We start from the raw sequence: 27,904 nt of genomic DNA on the forward strand, positions 1-27,904 counted from the left end.
TGGCACTTAGCCTCAGCATGGGTCTCTCTCAGCCCCTCCAGGCACCTGGGGAGAGCACTGAACAGTTTGGGAGGCAGCCCTGCTGCCTATGCACCTTCTGCAAGGACCATTCCCAAGCTGGCACTCACCCCTCCCTTGACCCAGCATCATCTGCAAGGGGGTTTTGCCTGGACAGTGCCAATGATAGCATTGGCATATCCCCTTTATTGGCATCGCTGCTCCGTCCAGCCACAGCACGGGGGATTGGGGCAGAGAGAAGGGGCAGGGGGTGTTCTCTTCCATCTGCTGGTGGCTGGTGGGGGGTGACAGGCAGGGATCAGCACCACTTGGTCTGGCACTGATGCCCGGCACCCCCCGGAGCCTACACCCATGGTCCCCCTCAACACTAGGCAGTGAAGTGGGGCTGGCTCAGTATCTTATCCCCATTTGTTTAGCAGCGCTTGGAGGTGGAGCTGGCCTGTCACCCTGAGCCTGAAGTGACTCCAGCTGGCTCCTGGTGGGCTCAGGCAGTCCAACACTTCTGAGAGCAGAGCCTCTCTCCTTAGGATCCATCCTGCAACCCCAGGGTGTTGGGGGCTCCGGCAATGTCCACAGCTGTGGGGTGACTCAGGAGGCATGGGGTCCTTGGGGGCCAGCAGTGGCATCAAGTCCCACGCATGGGCAAGCAGGTGAAGGGAGCAGGGACCATCCAGGGCTCACTACAGGATCTGAGCTTCTGCCGAGAGAGAGGACAGGGGTTCAAGTGGGATACTGCAGACACTGACCAGCCCCATGCTCCACATTCCCTGCCCCACATTTCCCCCCATTCTTCACCCTACAGCCCGACTCACTTGGTAGTGCTTTCAAGTGGGTGGCAGCAACCAAAAAGTTTGGTTTGGTCTTGTCCTTGCCATGTTTCCTCACCCGGAGCCTGGGGATGAGAGCAATGGTGGCTGAAGACCCCAAGCAGCCTCCCTGAGCATTCGGATTGCCCCCATTCCCAATGATCCTGCTGTGCTTCCATCCAGCTGTGCCCAGCTGTGCTCAGCTCAGCTTAACCTCTCCAGTGGGTAAGCTCCAGAGCTACAGCAGGAACTGGTCAGCAGATAGAACAAGATTGGGATGGGAACAGACTGACAGCAGAGCCAGAACATGGCAGGGAGACCCCATGGTGGTAGGATGAGAGAGGACCCAGGGACAGGATTCCCAGTGAGCAAAGGCACATGGGTGGGTGTCTGTGCTGACTCTGGAGCATGAGACTCCCCAGCAGGAGCCTTTGGGAGGGTATTAGAAGGAGCAGCATCTTGAGGGGATTCAGAGGAAGGTCTCTTGGATCTGGGGTTGTTAGAAAGGGCACAGGCAGGCTGGGCAGTAATGGGTGTGCTGGGAAGAGGGACGGGTATGGCACAGGGGCAAGGGGAGCATAAAACCTACTTGATGTCACCCTATGAGGCATCAAGTGTTTTTTGGCAGGGACCCCATGGTAGGGCTGGGGGATCATAGGGCACTCTGTGCTGAGGGTTCAGGATGGGATGGGGAACAGCAATGATACAGCTCCTCCTTCTCAAAACCCAGCTTACCAGATGAGGATGGTGATGACAAGAACAGCAGCCAGGATGAAGAAGGCAAATACCCCAAGGGATACCAGGACGGCCATCTTCTCCAAGGAGTCACTGTGATCTGTGACAGAGAGACTGTCACAACTGAGGGATGCCACAGTTCCCAGCACCTGGGGAACCCTGTGGCAAGCTCCTGGACACTCCAGCAGCCCAGCCACACATGGGCTTGGGGTAAGAGACCCTTCCCATTAGTCTCAGCCACACACATGGCACTTCTGCCCACCACCCCTAGCTCTACTCACTGATGGGCTCAGGGTTGGGAGCCTTGGAGGGCTCCTCAGCCAGGCTCTCCAGTCTGGCATCTCCAGTAGTGGTTTCTTCACTTGCTGTGGAGGCCAGGTCTGGAAGGACAGAAGGGATGGAAACAGTGACCAAAAGCATATGCAGCACCCCAGAGACCCAGGGAGAGGAGTGTGGAAGGGTATCTTTGTGCCTCAGAGGTCCCACGAGCCCGAGGGTGCCATCAATATGCTAATGGTGCTTTAGAAGGCCCACTCTGTCCCAAGCCTGTGGGGGGCAATCCCCGAATGGCATCAGCACAGCTACAGGCTGACATGGGCTGGGAGATGATAGTCCTCCTGCAGCTCTGCTTCCCAATCTTAAGTGGCCCTGGGATTAAGACTTACTCTGGTTGATATTTGGGACAATGAGTGCCATCTGGAAGGGACTGAAGAGGGGCAGTTCAGGGTTCTGGAGGGACTTTGGGGAGGGATGGCACAAAGTGGTAGGTTGCTGGGGGCTGCTGCCTGTCCCCCTCTCACCTCTGACTGGTGTTGCCCGGGCCTCAGCACTCCACTCGCTCCAATTCCCCGCATCCAGGAAATCCTTGGCACTGACTTGGACCACGTGCTCTAGCCCAGCGAAGGCATCTGTGATAACCTCAGACAGATTGACCGTCTCTACCTGTGCCAGGCAGAAGGGAGCTGTGGGGCAGGCAGGGGCATCCCTCACTACCCTTCCTGGCCCCATGCACACCCCGCTCCTGTGCTGGCTCCACCTTTTCTTGCACACTTACCACGGACCAGGAATGGTGGATGACGGGTCGGTACTGGAGCCGAAACCTCAGCTGGAAGTGGGGTTCCTTTGGCCAGGAGGAAGGGTACTTCCAGCTCACATGGAGTCGCCGTGGGGCCAGGGGGATGGGCTCCACTACCAAGCCCTCTGGAGGGTCTGGCTTAACTGTGTGGGAAAGGACAGGAAGCCCTTGTCACTGTGCACTGCCGTGCACAGGGGTGTAGGGTTCCCCACTGTCACCCACAGGTAACTGCCCAGGGATGGACTAACAGTGGGACAGACAGATAGATGGATGGAGACTCACTGATGGCCTGCATGGTGACATCAAGAAGGCGGTAGCTGAAGCCCAGGGGGTTCACCTCGGTGATGTTCAGGCGGTAGGAGCTCCAGAACTCTGACCTGTGGACAGTGCAGGTGCCGGGGCGGGACGAATCCTGCAGGCACAGCCCCACATGCCCGTTCTTGTTCCTGCAGACAAGGAGGCAGGGTAGTGACATGTCCTACCCACCCCCCATGCACATTTTCCAAATGCTGCCAAGGAGGTGCCATGGGAGACCTCCATGCCAAGACAGTGGTGGAGGAGGCAGCCCCTCTAGCTCAGCTGCACTCACCCTTCCAGAGTCTGGCATATCCCTCTGAGCATGACAGAAGGAGCTCATGCAAGCTCCACACTCTGCCTGGGAAGGTCTCTCTCTGAGGAAAACCCTTCTCCCTGAGGCAAACCCTTCTCCTATACGCCCAGAGTAGATGGGAAGTAGTTGGCTCCCTGATGGGGACCCCCCAGCTCTTGTTTTGGGGTCCCTGCTGAAGACAGCAGCAGAGCCCTTGGGATGGGGGCCAGTCCCTATGGAGCAGGAGCAGGATGGGAGTCAGTCCTACCTCCACTTTTCTTCGCCTGTCAGGGATTTCTTCCTGCCATGGAAACAGATGGAAAAGCAGATGATTAGGATGAGGGGGCAGCACAAAGTGAACTCCACCAGGACCCAAAGGAGGGACAGGAGTCCACACTGCAAAGCAGCCCCACACTCCCACGCTGACATACATACACATGTGACAGCATGGGGGACAGAGCTAAAACCATGTCCACCTCTTCTAGTTAACAGCCTGGCAGCAGGAGCTGGGCATCCAAGGGAAAAGAAATGGGACACCCTTTCCTACCTAGGATTTCACTGCTCAGCAGCAAAGACACAGAGACACTGATAAAAGCAGCTCCCAAGAGCCTGGCTTCACCCTTCCCCTAAAGCCCCCCAAATCCCATGCTTTCACTCCCCCTCACTGTGGAGCCCCTGATGCTCCACTCAGCCCTCTTCCCACCAAGCTCCAGCTCCAGCAGCTTTCAGCAGGGCTGTGCTTTATGAGCTCCATTGGACTTCAAAGCCGCCTGCTAATTTGGCTTACAGGGATAATTAGAAGCAGCAATGCTGTCAGGACTCCTTTCATCCCAAAGCATGCTGGAGCAGAGTGTGGAGGCTTGCAGATGACCTGCTTCTCTTTTATTTGCCCCTCTGGTGCTGGCAGAGCTGTCAGCAGGGAGGGGGCCTGCCTGTGCCAGCCCCCCAGTGCTGCTGAGACTGCACTGGGAGCAAGCAAATGCTTGGTGCTCTGCTCACCCCAAGACAGGACCTGCTCTGGGGTGTAGCATGGTCCTTGGGGCATGAGGTGAATCCAGGGCATGTGTGGGATGGCCAGATGAATTTGGTGGTTATACTTGGCTGCAACCCAGAGCTCATACCCTAACAAGCCCAATCCATGCCTTTTGGGGATACTTCACCTGTATGTTGTGATGTATCTGGTGGGGAGAAAAGTCTCCACACTGGAGGTCCAGGAGCAAGAGAAATTCTCATAGTCAGAAGCTCTGCAGGAAACAAAGGGGACACCAGGCAGGTCTGGAGTCCAGGAGAAACAGCAGTCAGAGAGGAGTCCCCCATTCCACAGCCCATCCAGCAGACAGGGATGCCTATGTCAACATCAAGCCCCCTCTTGGCAAGACCCTGGCAGAGGTGCAGGCACCACACTCCCCCTAGAACAGCCCAGCTCACAGACATGCTACTCACGCCCCAGGCGCAGGGCCACAGTGTGCAGGAGGCCACCGTCCTCGTCGTGGCAGCTGTATGTTCCCATGAGAGCCAAGCTGGCACTTGGCAGCACCAGGGATCCCTGCTGGATGGCTGAGCCCTCTGGCAGTGCTGTGGCACCTGCTCGTCTCCATTGCACTGGTGAGCTGAGAAGGAGAGACCAGGCAGGCTGTGTTAGAGGATAGGGATGCCCAGGCTCAACCTGTAAACTATCCCATTGCATAGATCCCTTGATGTGCATGGAAAAGACCTACCTGGTACGGACACCAGGGCATGACAGGGTCACGTCTGTCCCCAACTGTCCATACTGCATGCCTGGAGGGACACATCCCCAGATGGGTGTTAGCAATCCATGCCACCCTACACCAGGCCTGGGGATGCAGGTGGGGAGCCCCTGGGGTTATACCTCACTGTGGGCACTGGTTATGGGGTCTTGTTTCACGCAGGTACCACCACAGGGGACTAGTAAGGACTCATCCCAGTTGGGGCTGGGCAGTAAGTAGAAACACAAGCTGGCCATCATTGTAGGATGTAGGGCTGTGTTTCATGTAGCCCTGGTAGGTCTGTTTCTGTCTAGGGGCAATGGGGTGCCCTCAGGGTCCTCATGCCTGGACATGGCGGGGGGGGGGGTGCTGTATATGGCAATTGATGAGGGTCTCACCTTCCTCTCCCCAGTCTTCAGGGATTGCAAAGGAGGCTGATGCCAGGGCTGCTGCAAGGAACACCATCACCCTGCCCAGGCCTGGGATGGAACTGTGCATCTGGAGGAGGCAGAGAAGGGGAGGAGAGAGTGTTATTCCCCACAATGGGGCAGCTGATACGGTCCACAGCCCACAGCATTCCTGCAGGGCCATGGATCCTGCATCTCCCTCTCATCTCATTGCATCCTACTGGGGACAGAACAAGAACTGAACCCCGGGACCCCATCTGGGACATCTGGCAGTGTCTGTGCCACAGTCACAAGAGATTCCTGGCTGCTGAGCAGTTCCCATGCCTGGAGCAGGGATGCAGGGGGCAAACATTGACCAGGAGCTTGGAACTGTGTGGGATTAAGGGTTCTTTGCCATTGCAATCCTGTGCTGGGATCCTTGGTTGGCTCTCAGCCCCAGGGTGGTCCAGACACCTGTGCACGTGCAGCTGGGGTGGGAAGGGACCAAGGAGAAATTCTGGCCTGTATTTACATGACAGGTGACAGCAATCAGATCGAAACAGACTCACACAGTCAGGGAGAGCAGGGCTGTGATAGCTCAGGTTGTACCAAGTCTCACATGACTGCCCATGCCTACACCCACTGTGAGGCTGGTCCAGGTAAGTCTCCGTTTGTGGGAGAATGGTGCTGAAATTCCTTCCTCCCACTCAGTGCTCACTAGTGAGAGGGGCAGGGGATGCAGTCAGGGATGTGCACCCAGCTCTTAATGGGTCAACCCCTGCCATAGACTGGAGTCTCCCTGCCAGCATCACCTTTTCCATCCCAACCTACACCACTGTGGGCACATCAGCCAGTGTCACCTTGGCCAACACAGCCAGCATTGCCTGGTCCTACCACCATCACCCTGTCCATTGCAGCCAGCAGTGTTCTATGATATCCACCCAGCCAGCACCCTTTCTGTGCCAGCCAGCATGACCTTAAAGTATCTGGACCCACCTGCAGAGTCCTGCATCAGCAAGACATATCAGCCACTGTCACCCTGTCCAGCCCAGCCTCATCAACCTGTCTGTGCCAGCAAGCACCACCCCAGAGCATCTATCCTGGCCAGCATCACACTATCCCTACCATAGTGTGATGAGAGCCACATGGTCTCTGTCAGTCAGAAATTAATAATTTCTCCCTAGAAGACCCCCCCCTCACAACTGGACAGGCCTGTTTATTTACACCCACACTGTTGGGCTCTGCTCCCAACTGCAGGCAAGGGCTGAGGGCACATAAGGCAGTGAGGTCCCTGCCAGCCCCAAGAGCAGGCATAAATCTGTAGGCATAAATCTGTGTCCCCCTGGGTTCAACAGCTGAGAGATTGGAGTGAGGGATGCTCCAGCCCAGCAGAGGCACCCCAGAGCAGCAGCCTGTTCCTCTCCTGTGGCCGACTGCCCATGGCCACAGACCAAACCGCCTGGCAAAGGAAGCAAGAGCTACAAGGCAATGTGCTGCAGGGGGGAGGCGTGCGGCACCCCACATCAACCCCATTCTGAGCATGCCAGGCAGCCTCAAACACAAGCCCCAAATGTAAATAATTTCATGAGACTGTCATAAGCTTTTCCTACCAAACCACCCTAGAAATGTTCCCAAGAAATATCAGTCAAAAGGTCTCTGCCAAAACTATGCTGGTAAGTAACTAGGAACATTTGGCCTGAAAGTAAGATATTTTGGTGATGGAATAAGAAAAAAAAGAAGACAAAAAGGAGTGTATTTTGTCTTAAAAGCAGCAACCAAAAATAACTTCAAAAACCACGTGGGCTAGAGTGAAGGAAGAGTTCTGCGGGGAGGGGGAAGGGGAGTGGGTGTACGTGTCTGTGTCAGGAGGAAAGGAGAGTGTGTTAATATACAGAGAGAAAAATAGCTTTAAAATAAAATCATTTATTCTCCTGATCACCCTGGTTTTTCATTCAAACACTGCAGAGGGTATCCAGCCCGTCTCCATAATGACCCTAGTGGTTAAGTTTAGTTAGAGACCACTAATCTAGACCCTAACCCTAGTGGTCCCTAACTCTAACCGTAAACCTAACACTGCTCATCCTGACAGCCAGTCCACATCTTCCACTCTTCAGCACCCTTTGTCCCAGGGTTCTCCCAGAGTACCCCATCCTCACTCCAGCACTCCATGAGCTCCCCGCCTCAGAGGAGCAGCCCTGCCAGCGCAGTGTCAGAAGGCAGCACCGAGCCCCTCCAGACACACGGTGACTCAGTAAATGACCCACATGAGCACTGCCAAAAACGATCCCTGTGGACAGAGCATCACTGCAGAGAGAAGTAGCAGGGCAAGCCCTTCCTTGCCTGCCCAAAGGCCACAAACAGAAGGGGTAAGAGCCACAGAGCCGGAGAAGACCCAGAGCCCTTGTCTGCTCCAAGTGCAGAAGCAGGGCAGGGATCCAGATGCTACACGAAAGCCTGCCCAGAAATAATCCCTTTATTTCCTGTCACCAAACTCCCCGGCCAAGGGAAAAACAGAAGTGCAAATGAACACAAGTGTGTGAGCAGCCAGGCTTACCTTCTTGGTGGCTGCACGCCCCCACAGATGGGCACACAGGCAGCGAAAACATCCCTTGATACTTGCACCAGCAGTGACACATTCTGGGGACACAGAGTCCCGGCACAGTGGTCCTGGAGCTGAGCCGGGACAGAGGGAACAATCAGAGCTTTTCTTCCTCCCTTCATGCTAATCCTAGCCAGAGAGACGCCTGCCGCCAGCCCAGGGCTGGATGACATCCCGTTGCCACAGCCAGGGCAGAGGGACCCAGCTCAGCCTGGGGTGTGGTTTGGCCCTGGTAGGAAGGGCAGCAGTGCTGGACCCTGCTCCCTCTGCATGGGATGCTCCTGCCACTGGCATGGCCAACGTGACCAGGCAGCCTCTGGCCCCCATGGATGTGAGCTAGAAATGCAAGGTGTCACGCTCCACGCTTCCCTGATCCTGCTGTTCTGCTGCGCACCATCTGAGCTCATGCAAAAGGTTTTGGGCAGTGGTGGGGAGAAATACTGACACAAGCTTCTTCCTGCATGGAAACTGTAGCCCTGTAAGTCAAAACTTCCCTCAAAATCATGGCCATGTGCACCAGCACCAATGTCCACGTTGGGTGTGATAGTTCCTGCGGCACAGCTGCTCTGTGCCATGCCCTGCCGTGGCCTGGCAAAGCCCAGCACAGATTCCTGGGGGAAGCCAACTTTCCATTGTGCTCAGGGCTTTCAAAGACATTGGGTTTTGTTTTCTTAGTGGGTTTTTATTTTGTTGTTTTACTTCATTTGAAGTTGCTCTTCAAAGCAAATGGGCTGCACACAAAGCTGGGGTGGTGGGGACAGGGACAGAAGCAGATTACACTGCGCCTCAAGGCTGCAGATGGCAGCGTGGAGACATGTGATGCTCCCCACCGAGCACAGAAAGCTGGGGTGCCTCTTAACCTTTTCCTAGGGTGGTCAAGGGCAGCATTGCTGCAACAGAGATATGGCAAATAACCCAAGAGCACTTGGCAGCTCTGCCTACCCTGTGCCAGGGCCTGATGAAGTCACCCGCCTGCAAGAGGCCCAAGGCTGGCTCTAATGCCCCAGAGATTGCATCACTCTGAGCATCCTCTGAGCTGGGGGAGGATCCCTGGTCTTGAGCTACAAACCCTCCTCTCTGCCAGTGACTGCTGTAGGAAAAATGTCCTATGCTGAAATATGGAATGCCACAGGAATTGCCCTCTCCTTTTTTCCCTGTGGGGAAATGTGTCTTGGGAGCAGTGCCTTACTAATCCCTCAGCACCAGATAGGCCTGCAAAAGCACCATGTCTCACTCTGAGGAGCCATGGCATAGTCTGAGCATGTGCCTGTGGCCACCAAGATGCCCAGGCCCTGCAGCACTGTTGACTTTCATCACCACTGCATGACCGTGTGCCTGTGAGGGGAACACCAACTCCACTGCTGGATGATCCCCTGCAACAGCTACCCCTGTCCCCTAAATGCTGCTGGCACCCTCCCTGAGTGCCCAGAGAAGGCTCAGCAGTGGGTGCTGGAGGGAAGCATGCCCCCTACCACCACCAGGGCCACCATGCACAATCTCCAGGACTACCAGCAGCACCTGAGGCACTGTCTTGCTCACCTTGGGCACTTCAGGGGTGATGCCCTGAGCACTGTCCCTAGGTCTCCCCAGTGCCTTGGGGACCTCAAAAGGGATTGTTTTCCTCTGGACCACTTCTGTGGGGTGCATGGGCCCCCATGGCTGCTGCAAAGGCTACCATGCCATGCTGGGCTGTGCCAAAACACACACATGCACAGCTGCAGCCAGTGCAATCCCAGCAAACTGGAATTACCCCAGTTAAGCCAGTAAAACCAGTTGGAGTCTTTCCCTGTGAGGCCAGTGCAGTCCAATAAGACCTGTGCACAATCTGAACATAGGACTAAACCCAGTACAGTCCTGACACACGGCTTAACTCAGGGCAACCCAAATATTGGGTTATATTCCATAGCCCAGAAGGAGAATTAAATTCCACCCAGCCCAGGAGAATTAAATCCAGTGCAGATTAAATGTGTTGTTAAACTCATCCCAGCTCAGGACTGGGGCTAAACCCAGCTCACCCAAAATGTGAGGCTGGACCTAGCACAGGTCAAACATGTGTTTATGCCATGCTAATGTAGGGTTAAGCTCAGAAGCTCAAGAGTGGGGTTAACCCACAGCTCAGTTCAAACACAGGGTTAACCTCAGCACAGCCCAGTCATGGGGTGACACAGTTCAAATGTGGGGCTAAACCAAATGCAGCCCTGGTGTGGGATTAACCCCAGCTCAGCCCAAACACACGGACAGCCCCAGCGCTGTCCAGGGAACTAGTTATCTCCACAGCCAGATATAATGCACATCTCCATCCAAACTAGACCAAGGCCCTCCAACATCCACTGGTGACACTCAGCTGACCACAGTCCCACTGGTGTCCAAAGTGAAGCCCAAACCCTGCCGTAACCCTAGGGTCACCTGTCTCCTCTGTGGAGCCAGCAGCTGCCAGCAGTTCTGATGCTTGGGGCTGGAGGGCCTCTACACACCTCAACATGCCAGCAGCACCATAATGGAGGTCAGGCTCTGCTCTTACCCCAGCCGGGAAACTCTCACCCCAATGCCCTGATTTCTGCTCTCCTCTGCTCCATCCTGCGGGAAGAAGTCTCTAGCTCCCGGTTGTAACTGGATGCATCAGCAAGGGCCAAAACAGCGAGGGCTCTGTTAGCAGCCAGCAGCCCTGACACTGTGCCAGCTGGCAGCATTTGCATTCCAAGGGGGGAGAGAAGGGGCGCCCCCCTCTCCATCCCCATCCCCACACTCTTCTATCCGAAGCCACGTGCCAAAGACATTCCTAAAAATAATCTCCTGGCTGTAAAGAAACCTACCAGAGCTGTAGCTGTAGTGCTGGAGGGTTTCTTTACAGCTTGGAGATTATTTTTAGGGTGGAGGCATGGAAGTTGGTGGGAGGGGGTGCTGCATCCCCACTGTCCTTGGCACATGGTTACAGAACAGGGATGGGCACAGTGCTGGATCTGGAGACACGGGTGGGACCTGCCAGCAGAGAGCTGGGCCACCCTGTGATTACAGTAGGGTGGGAAAGGCTTTTCCTGTCCCAGGAACATTTTGGGATTTAGGACATTTTTCTGCTCCTGGGCTCAGCCCAGGCTGGCAGAGAATTAAGTGAACATGCAGCTCCCAGTACAGTGGAGCAGCTGGGTACCAGCCTGTAACCTGCTCCCCCAGGACTCATCTCCCAGAACAAAGTTTGCCCAGAAGCTGGCCCTGGAGCTGACACAAGAGCACACACATCCATAAAGGTAGAGGAGAGACATACATGTACATATGTGTGAATGCCCCAGGCACACCCAGCTCCCTCTGATGCTCCTGATGAACTCCAGCCTGGGGCTGAGAACTCTGATCAGGAGCGGGGCCCCACAGCATCCCCCATACTCGATGCTCCCCCTTCCCTCCCCCTGCCCCAAAGCTGGCCAGAGCCCAAGAGCCATCAGGCTCAGCTCCATCCCTGAGGCACGAAGGCGAATGGGTCAGCCAAAACACAGCAGGGCCAAAATAAACAGCTCACCTTACACAAATGCTCCCCCAGCTAGCAATTTGCTGTCACTTCTTTTGCAAAACAAAATCCCTTTTGGGCAAGAGAGGGATTTCAGGAGTCATTAAGGACCACCTGGGCAGCCTAATAAAGCCATCACCAAAGGGTGGCCCAAATAAAGCCACCAGCAAAGGGTGTCCCGTTAACCTTCCGCACACCACCAGCAGTGTCCCTGTGGGAGAGAGGGGAGGGGATGGAAATTGCAGGCCCTCAACAATGTGTGATGTGGGGATAATGGTGCCAGTCTCCTTCACCTGGTGGGATAACCATGACCTGTCTTCTCCAAGCTTGCAGTCAACCCTACCTGCTTTCATAGAATCATGGAATAATTAGGGTTGGAACAGACCTGTAAGATCATCAATTTTGCTATGTGGAGGCAGCTCAGGGGAGGCAGTTGGTTCTGTGGCACATGGCAGGAACAGAGGCCGGGAGAACACCTTGCTGAGAGCAGCATCCATGCCCCCATGCCACACTTCTTGCCAAGCCAATCAGATGGCAGTCCCCTAACCAAAAGAAGGTGGAAACATGGCAGAAAGTGGAAAGAAGGGGGAAACATGGAGGCTATAGTACAGGGCCAGAGGATGGGGGCTGAGCCATGCCTAAGTTGAGAAGGTTGGAAAAACACAGTCCAGCTCATTTTTTGCTAGGGGGAAAAAAACCCAGCCAAGTTCTGAAAGATTAAGTGTGATTGTATCCAAGGGGGGGAAAAGCAGGGCCATGCAGTGAGTGTGCTGACACATCTCCTTCCCCAGTGCTGGAGAGAAGCCCCAGCCCCACTCAGGGCCAGCTCTGTTTACAGGCTCCTATTGTCTCTTTTCATTCGGATTCCCCCCCCTCCAATGTTATAGTTCAGAGTAAACAAAGCAAGCAGCCTCTAACTCCAAACATTTCAGCCATCCCAAACTTTCTCTGGAGGGGGGCTGCCCATGGAATTTTCCTCATCCAAAAGAATTTCGAAATGTTCCCGTTGCAGCCTGCTCTGACTGGAGGCCAAGACAGTTCCAAAATTCTTCACTAAATGCTTGAGCTGCCCTGATCACTGCCACAGCTCCAGCTGTGCCCCAAAGCTCCCCCCATGCACAGGGAGATCCTCTGGCCTGGCCAGAGAGGAACAGAGGCACATTCCAGCCTTCCCCACAGCTCATCCCATTCACCTGAAGTGAGACAGCAGGCCTTGGAGAGGCTGGATCCTACCTTTCTATTTTAAGCTGCCACTTCAGTTCTTATTGCTCCAAGTCAGCAGTGCTGGTGCAAAGTATTTGGGTGCACTGGGGGCTATGTGTGGCAATGCACCCCAAGAAAACACAGTATTTCCCTTTGCAGGCATCATCTCTCTAGCACCAGGCAGAAGGGGAGAGGGCGCAGTGGGTGCCAGAGCTCCTCCTGGGAGCAGTCAGTGGCACCTCGAGCACCAGAAGCACTTTTTGCAGCAGTGATGCCTCTTCAGGGCTGCTAGGTCACTGCATGGGCAGGCGGACAAGGATGGGATGTTGTGCTGCATACATGCCCCAGGATGGAGTGGGGGTACTGTGCTCTGCACACCCCTGGCAGATGGTGTGTGGAAGGGAGGACAAAATGTATTCCAGGATGAGCCGAGTGGTGAGTGCCACCTAAATGTGCTGCTGCTTCTTGGCGCACACCATGCTCTCAGGTTATTCACCCCACTCCCAGAAGAGGTGGGACCCCAGCGAGGTCAAGCAAAGAGCCCCAATACCTCTCTTGGCTTTGGCTAAGTATAGATATGAGGTGAAACCCCATGAGACCCTGGAATAAGGGTGCCAGCACTGCTCCATGCTCTGGTAATGGGGACACTGGAGGCGGATCCTGATACAACTCAAAGAGGAAGAGCCCAGCTAAAAAGCCTCACAAAAAGCCAACAGTTGTAGGAAGAAGTACCTAAACCTTAGTCCAGACTGGATTTGGATGTCAATGCAAGCCATTGGAGTGGCCTGGCACCCTGATGTCCATTTTCTGCTGTCCAGAACAGCCCCTGAGTAGGTTTCACCAGGTAGGTGGTCCTGTAGCCCAAAACACAACCCGACATGTTGGAGAACCCCCATATCCTCCCTCCCTGAGCAAACACAGATTCTGGGGACTGCAACCCCTTGATAAACATGCTGTCACCCCAGGAAGGCAAAACACTGCTGGTACCTGCTGCATCTCCCACCCACAGCATCCCACCCTGGTGGGCACAGAGCCCTGTAGCACCGCAGCAGCGCTGGCAGGGGGGAGATACCTCAGCTCCACGCCGGGCTGGAATCTTGCTGTGGGACAGGCTCTGCCGGGTGCCCCCGCTGCCTCTGCACCATCTCCCTGCGCCGCCTCGCTGCGTTCTCCTCCTCCACGGAGGCTGCTCAGTGGTTTGGCGTGGGAGCGGTCCTACCCCCCCAACCCCAGCAGCCCCCTCCTCTATAAAGGGGCCAGGCAGCGGCTGTGTGGGGAGCAGAGCCCCCGACACAGCAGATGGGGTCTGTAAAGTGAGGCTCCCCCAGGTGTGTTTGCCTTGGCCGGGGCTCAAGCCCGTCCAATTAGAGCTATAGAAAACATATCTTACAAAAAAACGAGGGGGGAAAAGTAATCCTCTCCCCTGTGCTGGGGCCCAGGGTTTGGCCGGGGTTTCTCGGCAGGCCAAGCGCAGGCGATGCAGGCTCTGCTGGCAGCAGCCCGGGGAGGGCGGGATGTTTGTGGATATTAAAATGCAGTCGTAAAGTAGAAGAAAAGGGCAGCCTTGTTTCAGAACGAGTCTCTGAGGCTTTCCCCTCTCCCGTCATGCTCGGCACCTGGCCGGCAGCACGAGCAGCTCCCCCTTCCCACAGCCCTCCCTAGCTTGCCCAAGGGCTGAGATGCTGTCAGCGAGACCCCATCCCTCATGGACTGAAACTCATTGTGTCCAGGAGGGAGCAGATTTGGGAGGGTCTCTCTCTAAGGTTACCCATATTGGGTCAACATTACAGCTGTGCTTCCATAAAACCCATCCCTGCACATCCTTTCCTTGTCACTCCCGCAGCTCTCTGCTTTCTCTTGTCCACTGCCCTGCCTGCATGGAACCAAGGCTGCCTGGCCCTAGCTATTTGGCATCAGCCACATGGCAACACCACCAGTACTCCACTGGTTGGCCTCTCCCTGCCTCTCTCCTGGAAGTAAAATAAACTGGATGATCTTTTGGCCAAGGCTTAAAATTATTCACAGGCACCCAACGCCCTGCACCCACCCAAAATAAGGGGCACATGGCAAGGTCCTATGGGGCTCTTCCCATTCCTAGGGACCCCACCAACTTCTGGAGAAGCCCTCTCCCTGGGATATCCCCCCAAATCCATCCTGGAAGCAGGATGCTGCCTCTCCACAGCATCGCCTCTGCCTCCATGCTGCCATGTCCAGCTCTGGAAAGTCACGGCAGGAGGCTGGGAAGCAGTTGCAGGCATTAGCTCAGCAAGGGTGGCTCCATCCTGCCCAGCTGCTCAGCTAGAGATATCCAGCACACACCTGGCTTCACCACTGCCTGGTGCCCCCCTTCCCAGCTTAGTACAGAGAGGACTTTGGGCTGCGAGCCTGGAGGCACCCCCCACCCCATCCATCTATCCCCATCCCTCTCCCTTTGCCTGTGCAGGCTCTCCAAGCCCCTGTCCCCTCTCCGCACGGGGACCCGAGGCACATCCCGTGCCCAGCCACGGCCCAAATGACTAACGCCCGGCAAGCGAACCGGGTGCCGTCGGGGCGAGCAGGGCCTGTCCCTTGGCCGCGCTCCCTCCCCGCAGTGGTGAAATCACGTCTGGAGAAAGCCCGGGGAGTGAGGCGCCGGGGGCCCCCCCGCTGCTTCCCAGCGAGGATGCTCGCTCCCCGCCTGCTGGCCGGGATGCTCGCCCCCGCTCCGCAAACCCCACATCCCAGCAAAGGGGCGCTCCAGGCGTGCAGCCCGCAGCACAGCCTCGTACCTCATCTCCTCCTCCTCCTCGCTCTGCGTCCCATAGCAGCATCCCAGCTGTGGAAGTGGCTGTGAGATGTGGAAACGCAGCAGCGAGCCCCAGATGCTCGTAAACGTGCTCCCGGGGAGTGGGCAGGAACCTTTAATCTCCCTCTAACTTCTGTAAACCCGCCAGAGGCTGGGGGGCAGAGGGGCTGGAGGGGCAGGAGGGGGGTACCCCTCTTGCTGACACAGCATCCCCTCCAGCAGCCAGCACAGCGAGCTGGCCGATGGAAGGAGCTGGTGGCTCGGTGCGCCCTGGCAGCAGCCGAGGGGACAGCGAGGGACGGGCCACCAGCGCTCGGCCTCGGCCTGGCACCCGGCACGTGCCGGCTCCGAGGGGCGGGGGCGGCTCTTTAAACGCTCCGCCGGCCCGGGAGCCGCTCGGGGTTAGGGTTTAATTATCTGCCTTCCTCCGCAGCCCGTGCTCTCCGCTCCCTGAACCGCCACAGGGACCCCGGGAATGTCGTCCATCCCCCCCTGGCCGGGGCTGCTGGCATGGAGCGAGCAGGGCTGCGGCGGGGAGCTGGCTGGGAGCACGCCGAGGCTGCAGCTGGGGGCTATAAAAAGCACGGCTGTGGTATGCAGCGAGGCACTGCGAGGGGAATAAAATAAAATCAGGTGGTGGATGAGTCGGGTGCTTGCTTCTGCAGCAGGTCTGGCGACGGTGCTGCTCCCCATCACCCCTTCCCTGCTCCCTGCCCGGCTGACAGCCCGGTGAGCTGGGATTTGGCAGAAGGTGGAAGACGCAGGGTTGGGTCGGCGGGTAGTGGAGGAGGGTCAAGGCTGGGGAAACAATCGCTGGCTCTGGCACATGGGCTCCTGCCCGGGATGGAAGCATTGCAGCCACCCCTTGCCCAGCTCAGAGACGCCAGATCTGCGCGCTCAGTCTTCTGGCAGCTCCTACCGGAGGATTAACCGTGCGCTGATTGATGGCCAGAGCTGCCTTTGCCAGGAGGAAGCCCCACCATCCCCCAGCACCCGGATCCTCGTGGGGACTGGTCCAGAGGGGACCGTAACGCCACAAGCTGGGTACACAGAGGGCTCCCCTCAGGCCGGCAGGAACTCCCTGCCCACGGACGTGCCGTGTTTGCACAAGTTTGAGCAGGGGAAGGTCAGATTAATTTTAAACCTGAATAAACAAGGAGAGAAGGCAATGCCAGAGCTCGCCCTTCTCAGTAGGGATGCCCAGCCGCAGAGCACAGCACCCGCAGCACAGCTCTGGCCTGCCCAGGGGTTCACATCCCCCTAAGAGAGCTGGAACAGACCCACAACCAGGGACCTCCCTTATCCACATGGAGCTCCCAGCTGAGTCAGTGTTGGCAGCAGGGAGGGCAACTCCTGCTTCACTTTGCAAGATTCCTCTGGTCTCCACAGAGAAGCACCCACCCAGGGACCCCCATCCCACTGGGAACAGCACGAGGGCTCGCCTGTTCCCTGGCAGCAATGCACAATGTGGTCTTGGGAATGAACAAGGAGGAGAAAAGAAAATAGTAGAATTGTTTGTAGGTCAAGAGGAAAATGAAAAAAAAAAGAAGTTTGTGTTTTTCATGCCAAAAGGAAAATGAAAACCAAAACATTTTGTTCTAAATGATAGGCCTTGTTTAGTTTTCAGTGGTTTTACTTTTTAAAAAAGGTTTGAGTTAAATCGAGCTAAATTTGTCTTCCAAACATTACCTTGGGGCAGGGAATGAAATAAATTGGAAAAAAAAAAAAAGAATAAATCAAAACATCTCATTTGGAAAATGTCAAGAGCAAAACGCCGTGGCTTTTCCAGCCTGGGAGAACCGCAGCTGGGCGCTGAACCCAGCCTCACTTCACGGCTTACAACAGCCCCCCCCGAAGCAACTTTTTTCCCCAGAAAATAAAGCAACCACTGTTGCTGGCATGGCTTGTGTCCTGGTGCCCAGCTCCCACGAAGGATGTCCCCACTGCCCATGCCAGTCCCCAGGACCTGCTGGAGCAGGGAGAGACCCTGTTACAATCAGCAGCCATGCGCATGGGCCGAATACGAGCTGAGCTGCTCTCCAAAACTCCTCTTTAAATGTCTTTTCTATTAGGTCAGCATTCTTGCGTCGCCCAGGGAAGGTGGTTACGGCCCGGCAGCCCGGCACACAGGCTCCTCCGTGCTTGCTGCTGGCTTTCCGACAGCAAGCAGCCTGCCCACGCTATTAAATTACTGAGAAAAATGGATCGTTTCACCAAAAATTAGGTGCAGGAACCTCTCATACAGTGGCAAGGCAAGCTGGTAATTGGAAATTCATAGAGCTGGCCACAAATGCTGCCTCTGGCTCTGCTCCACCCTCCTCTGGTCGTGGTGAGGGATGGTAGAGAGGCGTTTGCTGCCATCCATGAAATGCCACTGCTGATGGGAGATGCATCAGCCACATCACCAGCAGCAATGTGAGGTTCCGTGCATATCCTAGGAGGGTTAAATGCTGCTGCACAGTCCTTCTGCCCTTGATAGGTGAGGAAAATAGGCAAAAAAAAAAACTCTCAGAGACTTTTCCAGGCACTGGAGGAAGAAAGTTCTCCATGCATGGCTCACCATCAGGCACCCTACTGGAGCAAGCACCCTCATGGGGACATAGTTTGGGGATGCAGGAAGACACACTGCACCAGCACCATCCCCACTCTTACAGCACCACCCCAGGAGTGCTTTCTCACAGACCTTGCCTTCCTTGATCAAGTCCTCCATCCAGACAGCCAGTCAGCCAGTCAGCCAGCCAACTCAGGTACAGCGTAAGCACCACTGCTGCTCCATCTGAGCTTGGGCATCTCACCATCCTCCCAGACCACTCTGAGCCCAAGTCTCAGTGCCTTACTGAGCAGAGATCATCAAGACATCTCCAGGGAAAACCACCCAGCTTCAGGAGCTGCTAGAGAACCCAGTGCATACCTGCAAACTCCAGTTCAGAAGGAGGAATGTGGATGTGTAGCAGATCAAGAGCTGTGTCTACAAGATAATCTGAGAGACCAGTCCCTCAAACTGACTGCTCCCTGTGCCAGCACAGGAAATGGAGGTACTCATCTTCCTTGCTATGTACACTGGTTTTTTGGATGCTGGGGTGCAAGGACTGTGGGCACAGTCCCAGCTAGAGAGAGGAAATGGAGTTGGGCACAGGATCAGGGAGGCCAAAGAAAACTGATGCCTCCCCTGGCCCAGCCATGCTCCAGCCATGAAGCTGCAAAACTCAAAGCCAGGATGGGGTGGAGTAGCCTCAAGGGAGTCATGAAACAACCCAGCAGGAGCCTTGCAGGAGCTAAAAGAATCAAATGCAGCTGAAGCACTGAGGAACCCCTGGGGTTGCATGTTGGCCCTTGCAAGACAAGGATGGAGCAATAGCTGGTTGGGTCCACCAGCTCCTCCTAAGCCTTGAGGCCTCAGGCAAAACTCATGGAAAGCAAAGACTCCTGCAGACCTCCCCAGCAGCCGGGGGCTGGCTCTGGCCCTGTAGGGAAGTCTGGGGAGGTGCCAGCTGGCCTGGGCACCCTGCGTGACAGCGGCTTTTGCAAAACCAAGCTGAGCCACTGAGGCCAAGCCATCTCTGGAGACCTTTGCAGGGTTGTTGCGCACAGCTGTTGTGAGCTCTGTCGCAACACTGGCACGGCACTGGGACAGACCACAGTGAAGACCCTTCATGACAGCCCTTTCTGGTTCTCCCTATATATTTTTGCAGGAAGATAAGGGCTGAACTGAGCCTTTCATGATGTTACTGAATTCAAAAGGCACTGATACCCCTGCCAACCTTCATCAAAAAGGGACTGTGATGTGCCTATGGGACTATTGGTCTGGCCAGGATGAAAGCCTTCTGTCCCAAAGGAAGGGAATGGTGAAAGCACAGGAAGGCAAAGGAAACAGCTGGACAGGCACAGCCACGCCAGCCCGGGGGCTCCAGGGATGCTGTGCCAGCCCTACTGCCTCCCACATGCTCTTTTGTGAGGACATTCACACCCCTTAAGCTGTCGGCAGGATGGCAGGCAGCAGCCTCAAGCCCTGTCTGGAGCTCCCCAAGGTGGGACAACACTTAACTACAGCTGACCACAACTCTCCTCAAAGTCAATGGGTCAGAAGGCCTTCCCCAAATAGCCACAGAGATAATGGTCCACCAAAGCTGGAAGCTTCTTCCTTCTATTCTTCCCCTCAGAGTGTTGTCAGCACTGGCTTCTCAATAAGGATTGGTATGCCTTGTTTTCACTTTGGGAGGTGAAATAAACCAGAAGATGTCCAAATGATTTTCTTTCCACCATAAGGATTTCATTAGGTGATGGAGCCCTGAACTTTTCCACCTCTCCCTATACAGCAATCTCCATGGTTCCATAATTTTCATTAGGCAGTTTCTATTTTGGCTGTCTCCATACTGAGAGGAATGGACCAGAGCTGAGAAGCCTCTGGAGAGCCCCAGGCCGACTTCCAAAGTGCTTTCAGCATCCCCCCTTCTCCTGGTCAATGCAGTCTTGCCTGCATACAGGCCATCATCACCTGCATGGGACAGCCCCATGTCAGATCTCCTTGTCCTCTCCAAAAGCATCTTTAGGAAACATGTACGAGCTGGTGGACATGATCTTCCCCTGCCCAGACTCTTCCAGAATTCCTCAAAAGCCTTTTCAGCAATGACCAATGCCTGCTGCAGCAAGCCCAAGCCGTGCTGATCAGATGTGACCAATGTGACCACAGTGAGCAGTCCTGGTAAGACGGAGGCAAATCAGGTCTTGACAGACTCCTTGTCCCTGTTTTCCTGGATGGAAACACCAGAGTAGGAGGAGCGCTTTTTTGTCACATCCCAGACTCGTACCACTAGAAAGGAGGAATTGCACCTTCCAGCCCAGCCACCCACATATACTGGAGAGCTTGGCAGATACTCCAGGGGCTGCAGGTGCTGTGACCTTTCAAAAGAGCCCAAAGCTCATCACCCTTATCCCACCACTGCATGCTAGGGTGACTCAGAGACCTGGGAAGCAGCCAAGATTGAGAGATAATTCCAATTTACATACTGATCCCTGACACTGCCAACCTGCTACTAATCTCTAGAGGAATTTTCCTTTTTCCATGGAAATGATCCATAGGAATCTGGCTGTTGGAGCAGACCCTTCCCCACCTTCATAACCTGGATGGGAGAAGAAAACCACTGCACAGGGAGGTGCAGAGATTTACTGGTGGAAACTCAAGTCATAAGGTCATGGCATCCCTGTCCAGAGAGATTTGGTGATTTTCATACATGCGATGCTGTTGTAACCACAGGAACACTTAGAAAACCCAAAAACTCTCTAAACATCCCAGCAAGCCAACTCAGACATCCCAGAACTAATCCCTTATGCTGGCATTGTATCAGCATCCTAAATGTTGCTGAAGCCCCAGTGTGTTGCCTATAGGGAAGAGCTCCCATACTATCCAAACTCTGCCTTTGGCTATATATTGGGGAGGGGCAGAGCCACCCTCTTTCATGCCTAAACAAGAGGAGGGGAAACAAGCTGTGAGAGATGCCAAAATCTTCCAAAGGGAGAAAATCAGAGACACAAGCTGGCACCTGCCGCCTCCAGCGGGAAGCATCTCACAAGGGGTTTTTCTCCAGAGCCAAACCCATGGGAGAAGAGGAGGCAAGAATCCTTTGGCTTGCTTAACCTAATGAGGAAGCTATAAATATAGCAGGATAAACACCAGAGAGGGAGAAGAGGTCTTGAACTAAAAGCACAATGTTGGCACAAACCCACAGGGGAATAAGCTCTCCAGGAACGCATTCAGCAGGAAACTGGAGGGAGGTTGAGGCCTGTGTGAGCAGGAAGAGCCTGGAGTTGCCTTTGAACAAGAGCAGAGTGGAAAGAAAGGGTTTGAACTGAGTACTCAGCTAGTTCACGGCAGGTGAGGATGCCACACACTTGCCATCCATGAGGGTTTCCCCACTCAGGACAGTCCAGGTGAGCTGTGTGAGAAAGGCAGGGGAGGCAGGACGCTTTAATGTGTGGGCTGCAGTGTGGGCTGCCTGGGAGCCCACCCAGCATGACAGCTTCTGATAAACCCAGCAGCTGCAAAGGGGAACTGCTGCTGCTGCTGCTGTTGCTGCCATGATGAAAACGGCGGGGAGACTCGCCGCGCAGTGAGTCATTCATTCATCCTTCATGAACAGGGCCAAGCATCCTCCTCCCCCTGCTGCCGGGACAGCTTGCTAGGACAGGGAAAAAGTGGCTTATTAGATATAATCAAGTCAAGTTTTCCCCTCCCTGTGAGGTTCCTCTTCCTGGAATAGGAAGCACGAGACCAGAGCTGCTTTTTTTCCACCTTCCTGCAGGCTCTGCCATGAGCTGCATCCTCCAGGGAGCCCTCCCCACCAGCCTACTGAACCCCACATACTCCGTTCACCCACTGCTGGTGACATCCAGCCCTGAGCACAATCCTGCTGTCACCAGTTAGACCCTGTTCCCCACCTCCAGTCCTACTTTGACTGCCAAGGTCAGTTTGCAGCTCTCTGGAGAGCACATATTTCCCTTTTTGCTTCTGCCCCAAAAGTGCCAGGTTGGTGGGGCAGAGGATGTATGGGTGATGAGGGGGAACCATATCTAATCCTTGTCCCTAGTGCAGGAGGGCCTTCACCAGCTCCCTATGAAGCTCCTCTCCCTATGCCAGGCTGAGATGCTGTGTGCCTCATGTCATCACACATGTAACCTCACTGCGACCTGCCCTCCCAAAAGCAGGTAGAGTGCAAACATGCCACCTCCTGCTGCAAACACAATAGCCAGACATAGGGCAGTCACCTCCTGGCAAACAGGGCCCTCGGGCAGCCCCACAAGTCTTAACTCTGGCTATGCCACCAACATGACTGGTATGCCAGTCAGTCTAACACCATTTTGTGTGCATGGCAATACATCTGTCAGCTGCTGCAGCACTGGGTTTCTTCCCATCCACGGTAACCAAGCACAAGGCACCCTCAAGCTCCATCACAGTGGGGTCACAGTTGCTGACAGTGATGTCCAAGCCAAGCTGAGCCCCATGGGCACCTCTGACAGCCTTCACCAGCCTGAAGGCAGAGTTTGGTGGGGACCTGGTGGGTGACACAGCCAGCCTGTGAGGGCAGTGGTGGGCACAGCCCAGGGCTGGCCACTCATTGCAGCTGGCAAGGACAGAGAAGCTGGGATTGAGACAACATCCCGGGGCAAGAGGGGACAAGGCAGGCAGAGCCCTGCCAGCGCCCGGGCATGGGAAAGCGCCTCTCTCAGCGCCTCTCCTAATTAGGAGCAGCTTTTCCCTGGACCCCCCAGGAGAAGAAGGGGCCCTGCCAGGGGCGCACTTTGCCTGGCACGCCAGTCTTTCTCCAGAAAACCTCCTTCAGAGACAGTAGTGGTGTCCATATCGGGAATGGTAGGGGGTGGTCTGTGGAGGCTGCCGAAGGGGCTCAAACATCCCATCCCAGGAAGATCAATCTCCCGAGCATCTCCGGGCAAGGCGGAGGCGCGGAGGGCAGAGAAAGGGGAGCAGCACTGGGTACCCACAAGTAGCCGGGAAGGACTGGGTGGGCAAGTCCCTGGCAGCTGCTTTGCGAGGGGACACAGACACGAAGACATCCACACACACCCGCACAACTTTCTCCACCGGGCAGCAAACAGCTCCGGGAGCTGCCTGACCGCAGACGCGCGTCCCTCACCGCGAAGTCGGGGCGGCGGCGACTCGCTCCCCTCGCGGGCTGGGGACCGGGGGACTGTTCCCTACCTTCCTGCGTGGCACCGCGGCTATGTGTCCATGGCGCTATCGCAGCGGGAGCGGGGCCGGCAGCGGGGCGCCCGCACCGGGCTGGCTGGGGCCGGTAGCGCAGGCGGTGCGAAGCCGCCGGGGCCGCCGCCGCCGCTCCATTGGAGCAGGGCTCTGCCAATCTGCCGCCACCACCCCGGGACGCTTCCTGCCTGTGAGCCGCCCCCCGGGACCGGCAGGGTTCCGAACCCACTGCCCACGGTTTGCCCGGAATTCGCGGTGTCCTCCCCGGGCTCCCCGCCCCGGTCCGGCCAGAGGGTGGGATGGGCATCCCGCCATGGCGCACTGATGTGCGGTGCCCTCCGGAGCGCGGGTGTCCCCCCGAGGCTCAGGAACCCTCTGCGAGTGCACAACCCTCTCCGGTGCTCTCGGGGTCAGCGCTTCCTGCATTCACCAACCGTGCCTGCCCCCATTCCTGCATCCTAGAGGAGTGGAGGCAGGCAGGTCCTCTCTGTGACTCAGTTTCCCTTGCCTCCGGGCGGGCCATTTTTTTTAATTATTTATTTATTTATTTATTTATTTATTTAAATTTTTTTTTTTTGTGGTAGTTTATTTGATGGGGACGTGCAGGGTGAAATCTGGCCGTGGGGCTGCTGTCCCTGAGTTGAAGAAAAGGCTCGTTCCTCCTTACAGCTTGTGGTGTGTGTTTGCATCCCTCTTTTGCAGGACACATCCACCACCCAGCTTCTTTCCCTTGAAAATGTGTTTGGTTTGCCATTTTATCACAGTGAAATTCTCAAGAGAAAAAAGATTTGTTGGAAGTGTGCAAAAGGAACCCAACTGGTGAAGACCCGCTGGGAACTTTCCTCTCTAGTGACACCTGAGGCCAGGTCTGGTTTGGGGTTTCCCCACGTGATGCCATCAAGGCTGGCACTGCTGGAACCCTGGGATGGACCCAGTGTTTCCCTCCCTACAAGGCAAACTGCCTGTGCAGAGATAATGGCCACATTTTCCAGGTGTGTGCAGCACCCATGCAGCACTTCCCCTGCAAAAACAGAAGGCTTTCTAGGCTGGCAGGAGCGAACAGGGTCATAGACTCCTTCTGCAACCCTGCAGTGACAAACTGATTCTTACCTTATTCAGGCAAATCCCTGAATTCCAGGGATAATAAAAGACTACCTGCGGTTGTCCCATCCCCTCTCTCCAACACCACAGAACACACCCATATGGATATGCCTCCTGTGTATCCATATGACAATAAGATAATGTTTTCCTTCATCCCAGCTCTCCCATGCAATACCACCATATCAGACTTTGGCGACAGGTGGAGGCCGTGTTGAGGAGTGAGCAGTTCCTGTACTGGCTCCTGGCTGGGAGTGTTGAGCTCAGCCATGGTTGAGGCTTGCCCACATAGGAATAGCCCAATGTGGCACATCTGGTTGTGGCTGAGGCTACTTCCTCACCAGCCACACGTGGCCAAATCCATCCCACCTGCTCTACAAAAGTTGGGGCTGTGCCAAGGCTGGGGATGTCCCAGTTCATGTGGCTGGGGATGAGCCAGTTCATGTGGCCTTTCAGGTGCTTTGCAGGAGGGGTCTGATTCCACCAGACTGCTCACATCTTCCCTCAGCTAGTGGCTTATGTGGATTTTGGGAGCCTGGGGATGTAGGAGGGGCTGGTCCTGGGTAGAAAGAGGAGTTTCCTCCATCCAACTCTGAAATTTCCCCTTCCCGCCTCACGATACTGCTGTGATCTCTGCAGCCTATGTGATCTGAGGGACACGGAGCATCTTCCAGGATCTGTGAGCTGCTTTGGAAGGAGCAGAGTTGTATGGAATCCAGCATGCATTTGGCCCCGGATCCTCCCCTGGAAGCAGACCCTGACCTTTCCTCAGTGCCTCGTGGTGCTTGCAGTGCACCAGGAGCTGGGCTGCTTGGCGCCAGTGCTGGCCAGGAGCCACGCGCTGCTTTCTCTGCTGCTGCAGTGCTGGAGAGCTGAGCTGAGCTGAGGATCTGGGGAATCCCCCAGCTTTGCAGGGCTGGGGCCACCCTTGGGGATGGGAATCTGAGAGCAGAACCTGATTTGGAGGGGTGTCTGGGCAGAGGGATGGAACAGGTCAGTGGCATGCTGGGAGGAGGGAGGTAGTGGGGATCTGGACTATGCTGGGCCACCAGCTCTGAGCAAAGCTAGAGAGCTGCAATGTTGGGTGAAGAAGGAGGAGGTTTGACAGTGATGTGGGGTCTGCTGGATTAGCAGGGCACTTGTTGGAGCTGTATGCACCTGGGGGTCCTTGGGGTGGGAAGTCCCTGGCATAGGGCAGGTCTGACATTGCAGCTCTTCCTCTGCTCCATCCTCAGTCTCAGGTGAGGATCATGAGCTCCACATACCTTCCAGCTCCTCCTTTCTGCTATGGCAAAAGGACATATTCAGGCTGTCTGCAGCATCCTGTCCAACAGCTGGTCTCCCTCTCAGCAGCCCAAAAAGACTGAATTTAGGGGCTATAGGGTCCCTTTCCCTTTCCTCTTGGGCAGAGAGGAAGCTGACAACTCTTGTCCAGGCAGATCAAGGCTTGAACATGTGAGCAGATGTCTGGGGGTTGAATTACACTATCACAAATGCACACAGGACAAACTGAACTGGGCCATAAGAGTTGTGTGGTGCCCTCCCTCCCTGTCAGCAGCCTTGCCTGACTCACTGCTGCTATGTGCTCAAAGATGTCCTGAGATCTTTTGCCAGAAGGAAGCAGTCCCACAGGTGAACTGGACTCCCATGTGCTGGGCTAGGTGAAGAGGTTGAGGGGTTTAGGATCATGAGCTTGAGACATGGAGCTGGGCCAGACTTGAAGTGAGATGTGCCATGCTGATGTGCAGGAGCCCTCTCATGATGATGTGCTGAGGGACAGGGACGCTCATCCTCAGCTGTGCTGGCTGAGTTAGCACTTGCTGGATTTCTGCCTGTATGATATGAGGGGAGCAGATGGATGGATGGAAGAGGACTATGGGGAGTGGAGATGAGTGCATCTGGAATCTGTGTTGTCCTCTCATGGTTTCTGTGCAGAGAGGACTGCCACAGGGTGTGTTTCCTCATGAGCAGGCCTGGCTGATGGTGTGATGCCTCTCCCAGTGCCCATGTCAGAGATGCCTGTCTGAGGATGCTCTACAACCGTGCAGCCTGGGCAAGGATAGGGCACACACATGCCCTGGAAGCCAACCCCAGTGACTGTCCCTGGCATCCCAGAAACATAGGTGATCAGTTCAGAGGGGCAGGTGCCTGCTGGATGCAGGGCATCTTGGGGCAATGGGGCTGTGCCCTTTAGCACCAGCCTCTTTGCCTTTTGTGGACTTGCCCTGTGGAGCCTTCTGCTCAGTGGCTTTGCTCTGGCTGGCTTGGCATGTGTCCAGGTTCTGGCTGACGTGCTGTGGGCATGGCCCCGTCTGAAGTGCAGGCTTGTTGTGTGTTTACCCTGGCCAGCCTGAGGTGTACAGGAAACCAGAGAGCTCTGCTCCCTGGCTGTCGCTTTATTTATTATGGTCACAGCTTGGGCTGCCCACACTGTGAAATGAAGGTAGCAAAAACCCTAAGTGCTGCAGTATAATTCCTGCCCTGCCAGCCCTGCTCTGCTCTGATTCACACTGCTCTCATCCTGGAGCTGGGAGCAATCCTGTCCTGGAGCAGGATGGCAGGACGCTTGGTGCTGTGCAAAGATCATCCTGTCTGAGAATAGGGTGGCTTTTCCCAGATGTGCCCAGCCACACTATGCTAGGAAAAATTGCTGATGAATGCCCAAAGTAATGTCACATCACAGTCATTACCTGTGCTAACACCTGGATGTCCCAGTCTGGTTACATGTTCCCTGGCTCTTCACTTCTGCAAAACAGTAGTGAGCATTGCCCTAGGTCAGCACAGCTCTTGCTCCAGGGATTTTCATCCATCTCACCCAGAAAGGAGGTGTGGGGAACACTGCCCAGCTGCCACTGCAATGTGCAGAGCCTGAGTTCACTCTTTGGACTCTAGTTTTTTTGTTGCCCATAGTCATCAGCTTCACACAGCCTGTTCCATCCCTGGTACCATGGCAGGCCCTCACCCTAGAGAGGACACTGTGGTGGTGACTTTAGTTGCTTTAAGGAAGGAGTTTAAGGTTTGGAGGCTGCTGGGGACTGGGAATCCCTCCATGTGGGGCTGGGGACATGTGCCTGTGTGGAGACTTTAGCCATCCCAGCTGCTCCCACCACTGTGCACTGCAAGCACCTGGGAGGCACCAAGCGAAGCACTGCATGCTGAGAGACATGGGCAAACTCGCAGATGAAGAGAGAAGCAGATAGTCCCTATACACATGGATGTTTATAGGAATGCCTCTCCTGCCAGGACCTGACTGGCAGCAGCAAGGGCTGGACTGGCATTTAGGGAGTGCAGTCCAAAACCACCAGCCAGCAACCTGGGGATATGAAACAAACCCTCCCAGCCCTCAGAGAGCTTCTGGTCCTCATAAGGTCACATGGCTTACTGGATTGCATTGCTATTAAAGGGAGAAAGTGCTAGTGAGCTGATAAACAGGGGAAAGTGAGCCAGCTCCTGAAAACATGGACAACTTGGCAGCTCTCCTCCTAGAACAGACAGCCGAGTGCTGGAGCCAACTAAGCAGGACTCAACACTTGGTCTGAAATCATTGACACTGTGCTTTGGATCACAGAGAGGTAAATCTGTGCAGGGGAGAGAGAGAGATCTGCCTTTTAAGGAGGATTATAAGAGCATTATATTAGTTTAGTTGTATTTAGGCATCTTAAATTTC

The 27,904-nt window shown here is 55.3% G+C and overlaps 1 protein-coding gene across 4 annotated transcripts; it reads right to left on the bottom strand.

The window, feature by feature from the left end:
• On the bottom strand, positions 1-23,232 carry IL11RA (interleukin 11 receptor subunit alpha). Of its 4 annotated transcripts, none has more exons than XM_083883034.1 (13): positions 23,137-23,232; positions 5,349-5,448; positions 4,942-5,002; positions 4,667-4,833; positions 4,384-4,498; positions 3,492-3,524; positions 2,917-3,080; positions 2,614-2,777; positions 2,360-2,501; positions 1,841-1,939; positions 1,560-1,659; positions 831-910; positions 1-715 (listed from the first exon to the last, which is right to left on the bottom strand). In XM_083883034.1, the coding sequence occupies exons 2-13, from the start codon at positions 5,446-5,448 to the stop codon at positions 699-701; spliced, it is 1,242 nt and encodes a 413-aa protein (XP_083739160.1). In that variant the 5' UTR covers positions 23,137-23,232; the 3' UTR covers positions 1-698. The 4 variants fall into 4 exon arrangements, with proteins under 4 accessions (XP_083739160.1, XP_083739162.1, XP_083739161.1 ...); XM_083883036.1 differs by lacking the exon at positions 23,137-23,232 and adding an exon at positions 23,072-23,075; XM_083883035.1 differs by lacking the exon at positions 23,137-23,232 and adding an exon at positions 13,710-13,796.
• Between the last annotated feature and the right edge of the window lie 4,672 nt (positions 23,233-27,904).

The sequence above is a fragment of the Zosterops lateralis genome (genome assembly GCF_965231275.1).
Source record: "Zosterops lateralis genome assembly, chromosome: Z".
In the NCBI taxonomy this organism is placed as follows: domain Eukaryota; kingdom Metazoa; phylum Chordata; class Aves; order Passeriformes; family Zosteropidae; genus Zosterops; species Zosterops lateralis.

What these genes read in the sequence shown, in the direction of transcription:
- IL11RA (XM_083883034.1), bottom strand. Translation starts at nt 5,448, where the DNA reads ATGCACAGTTCCATCCCAGGCCTGGGCAGGGTGATGGTGTTCCTTGCA. An exon ending in TGCCCTGGTGTCCGTACCAG is followed by an intron (nt 4,834 to 4,941) that starts GTAGGTCTTTTC and finishes TCTCCTTCTCAG; the next exon opens with CTCACCAGTGCAATGGAGAC. An exon ending in AGATACATCACAACATACAG is followed by an intron (nt 3,525 to 4,383) that starts GTGAAGTATCCC and finishes TTTCCATGGCAG; the next exon opens with GAAGAAATCCCTGACAGGCG.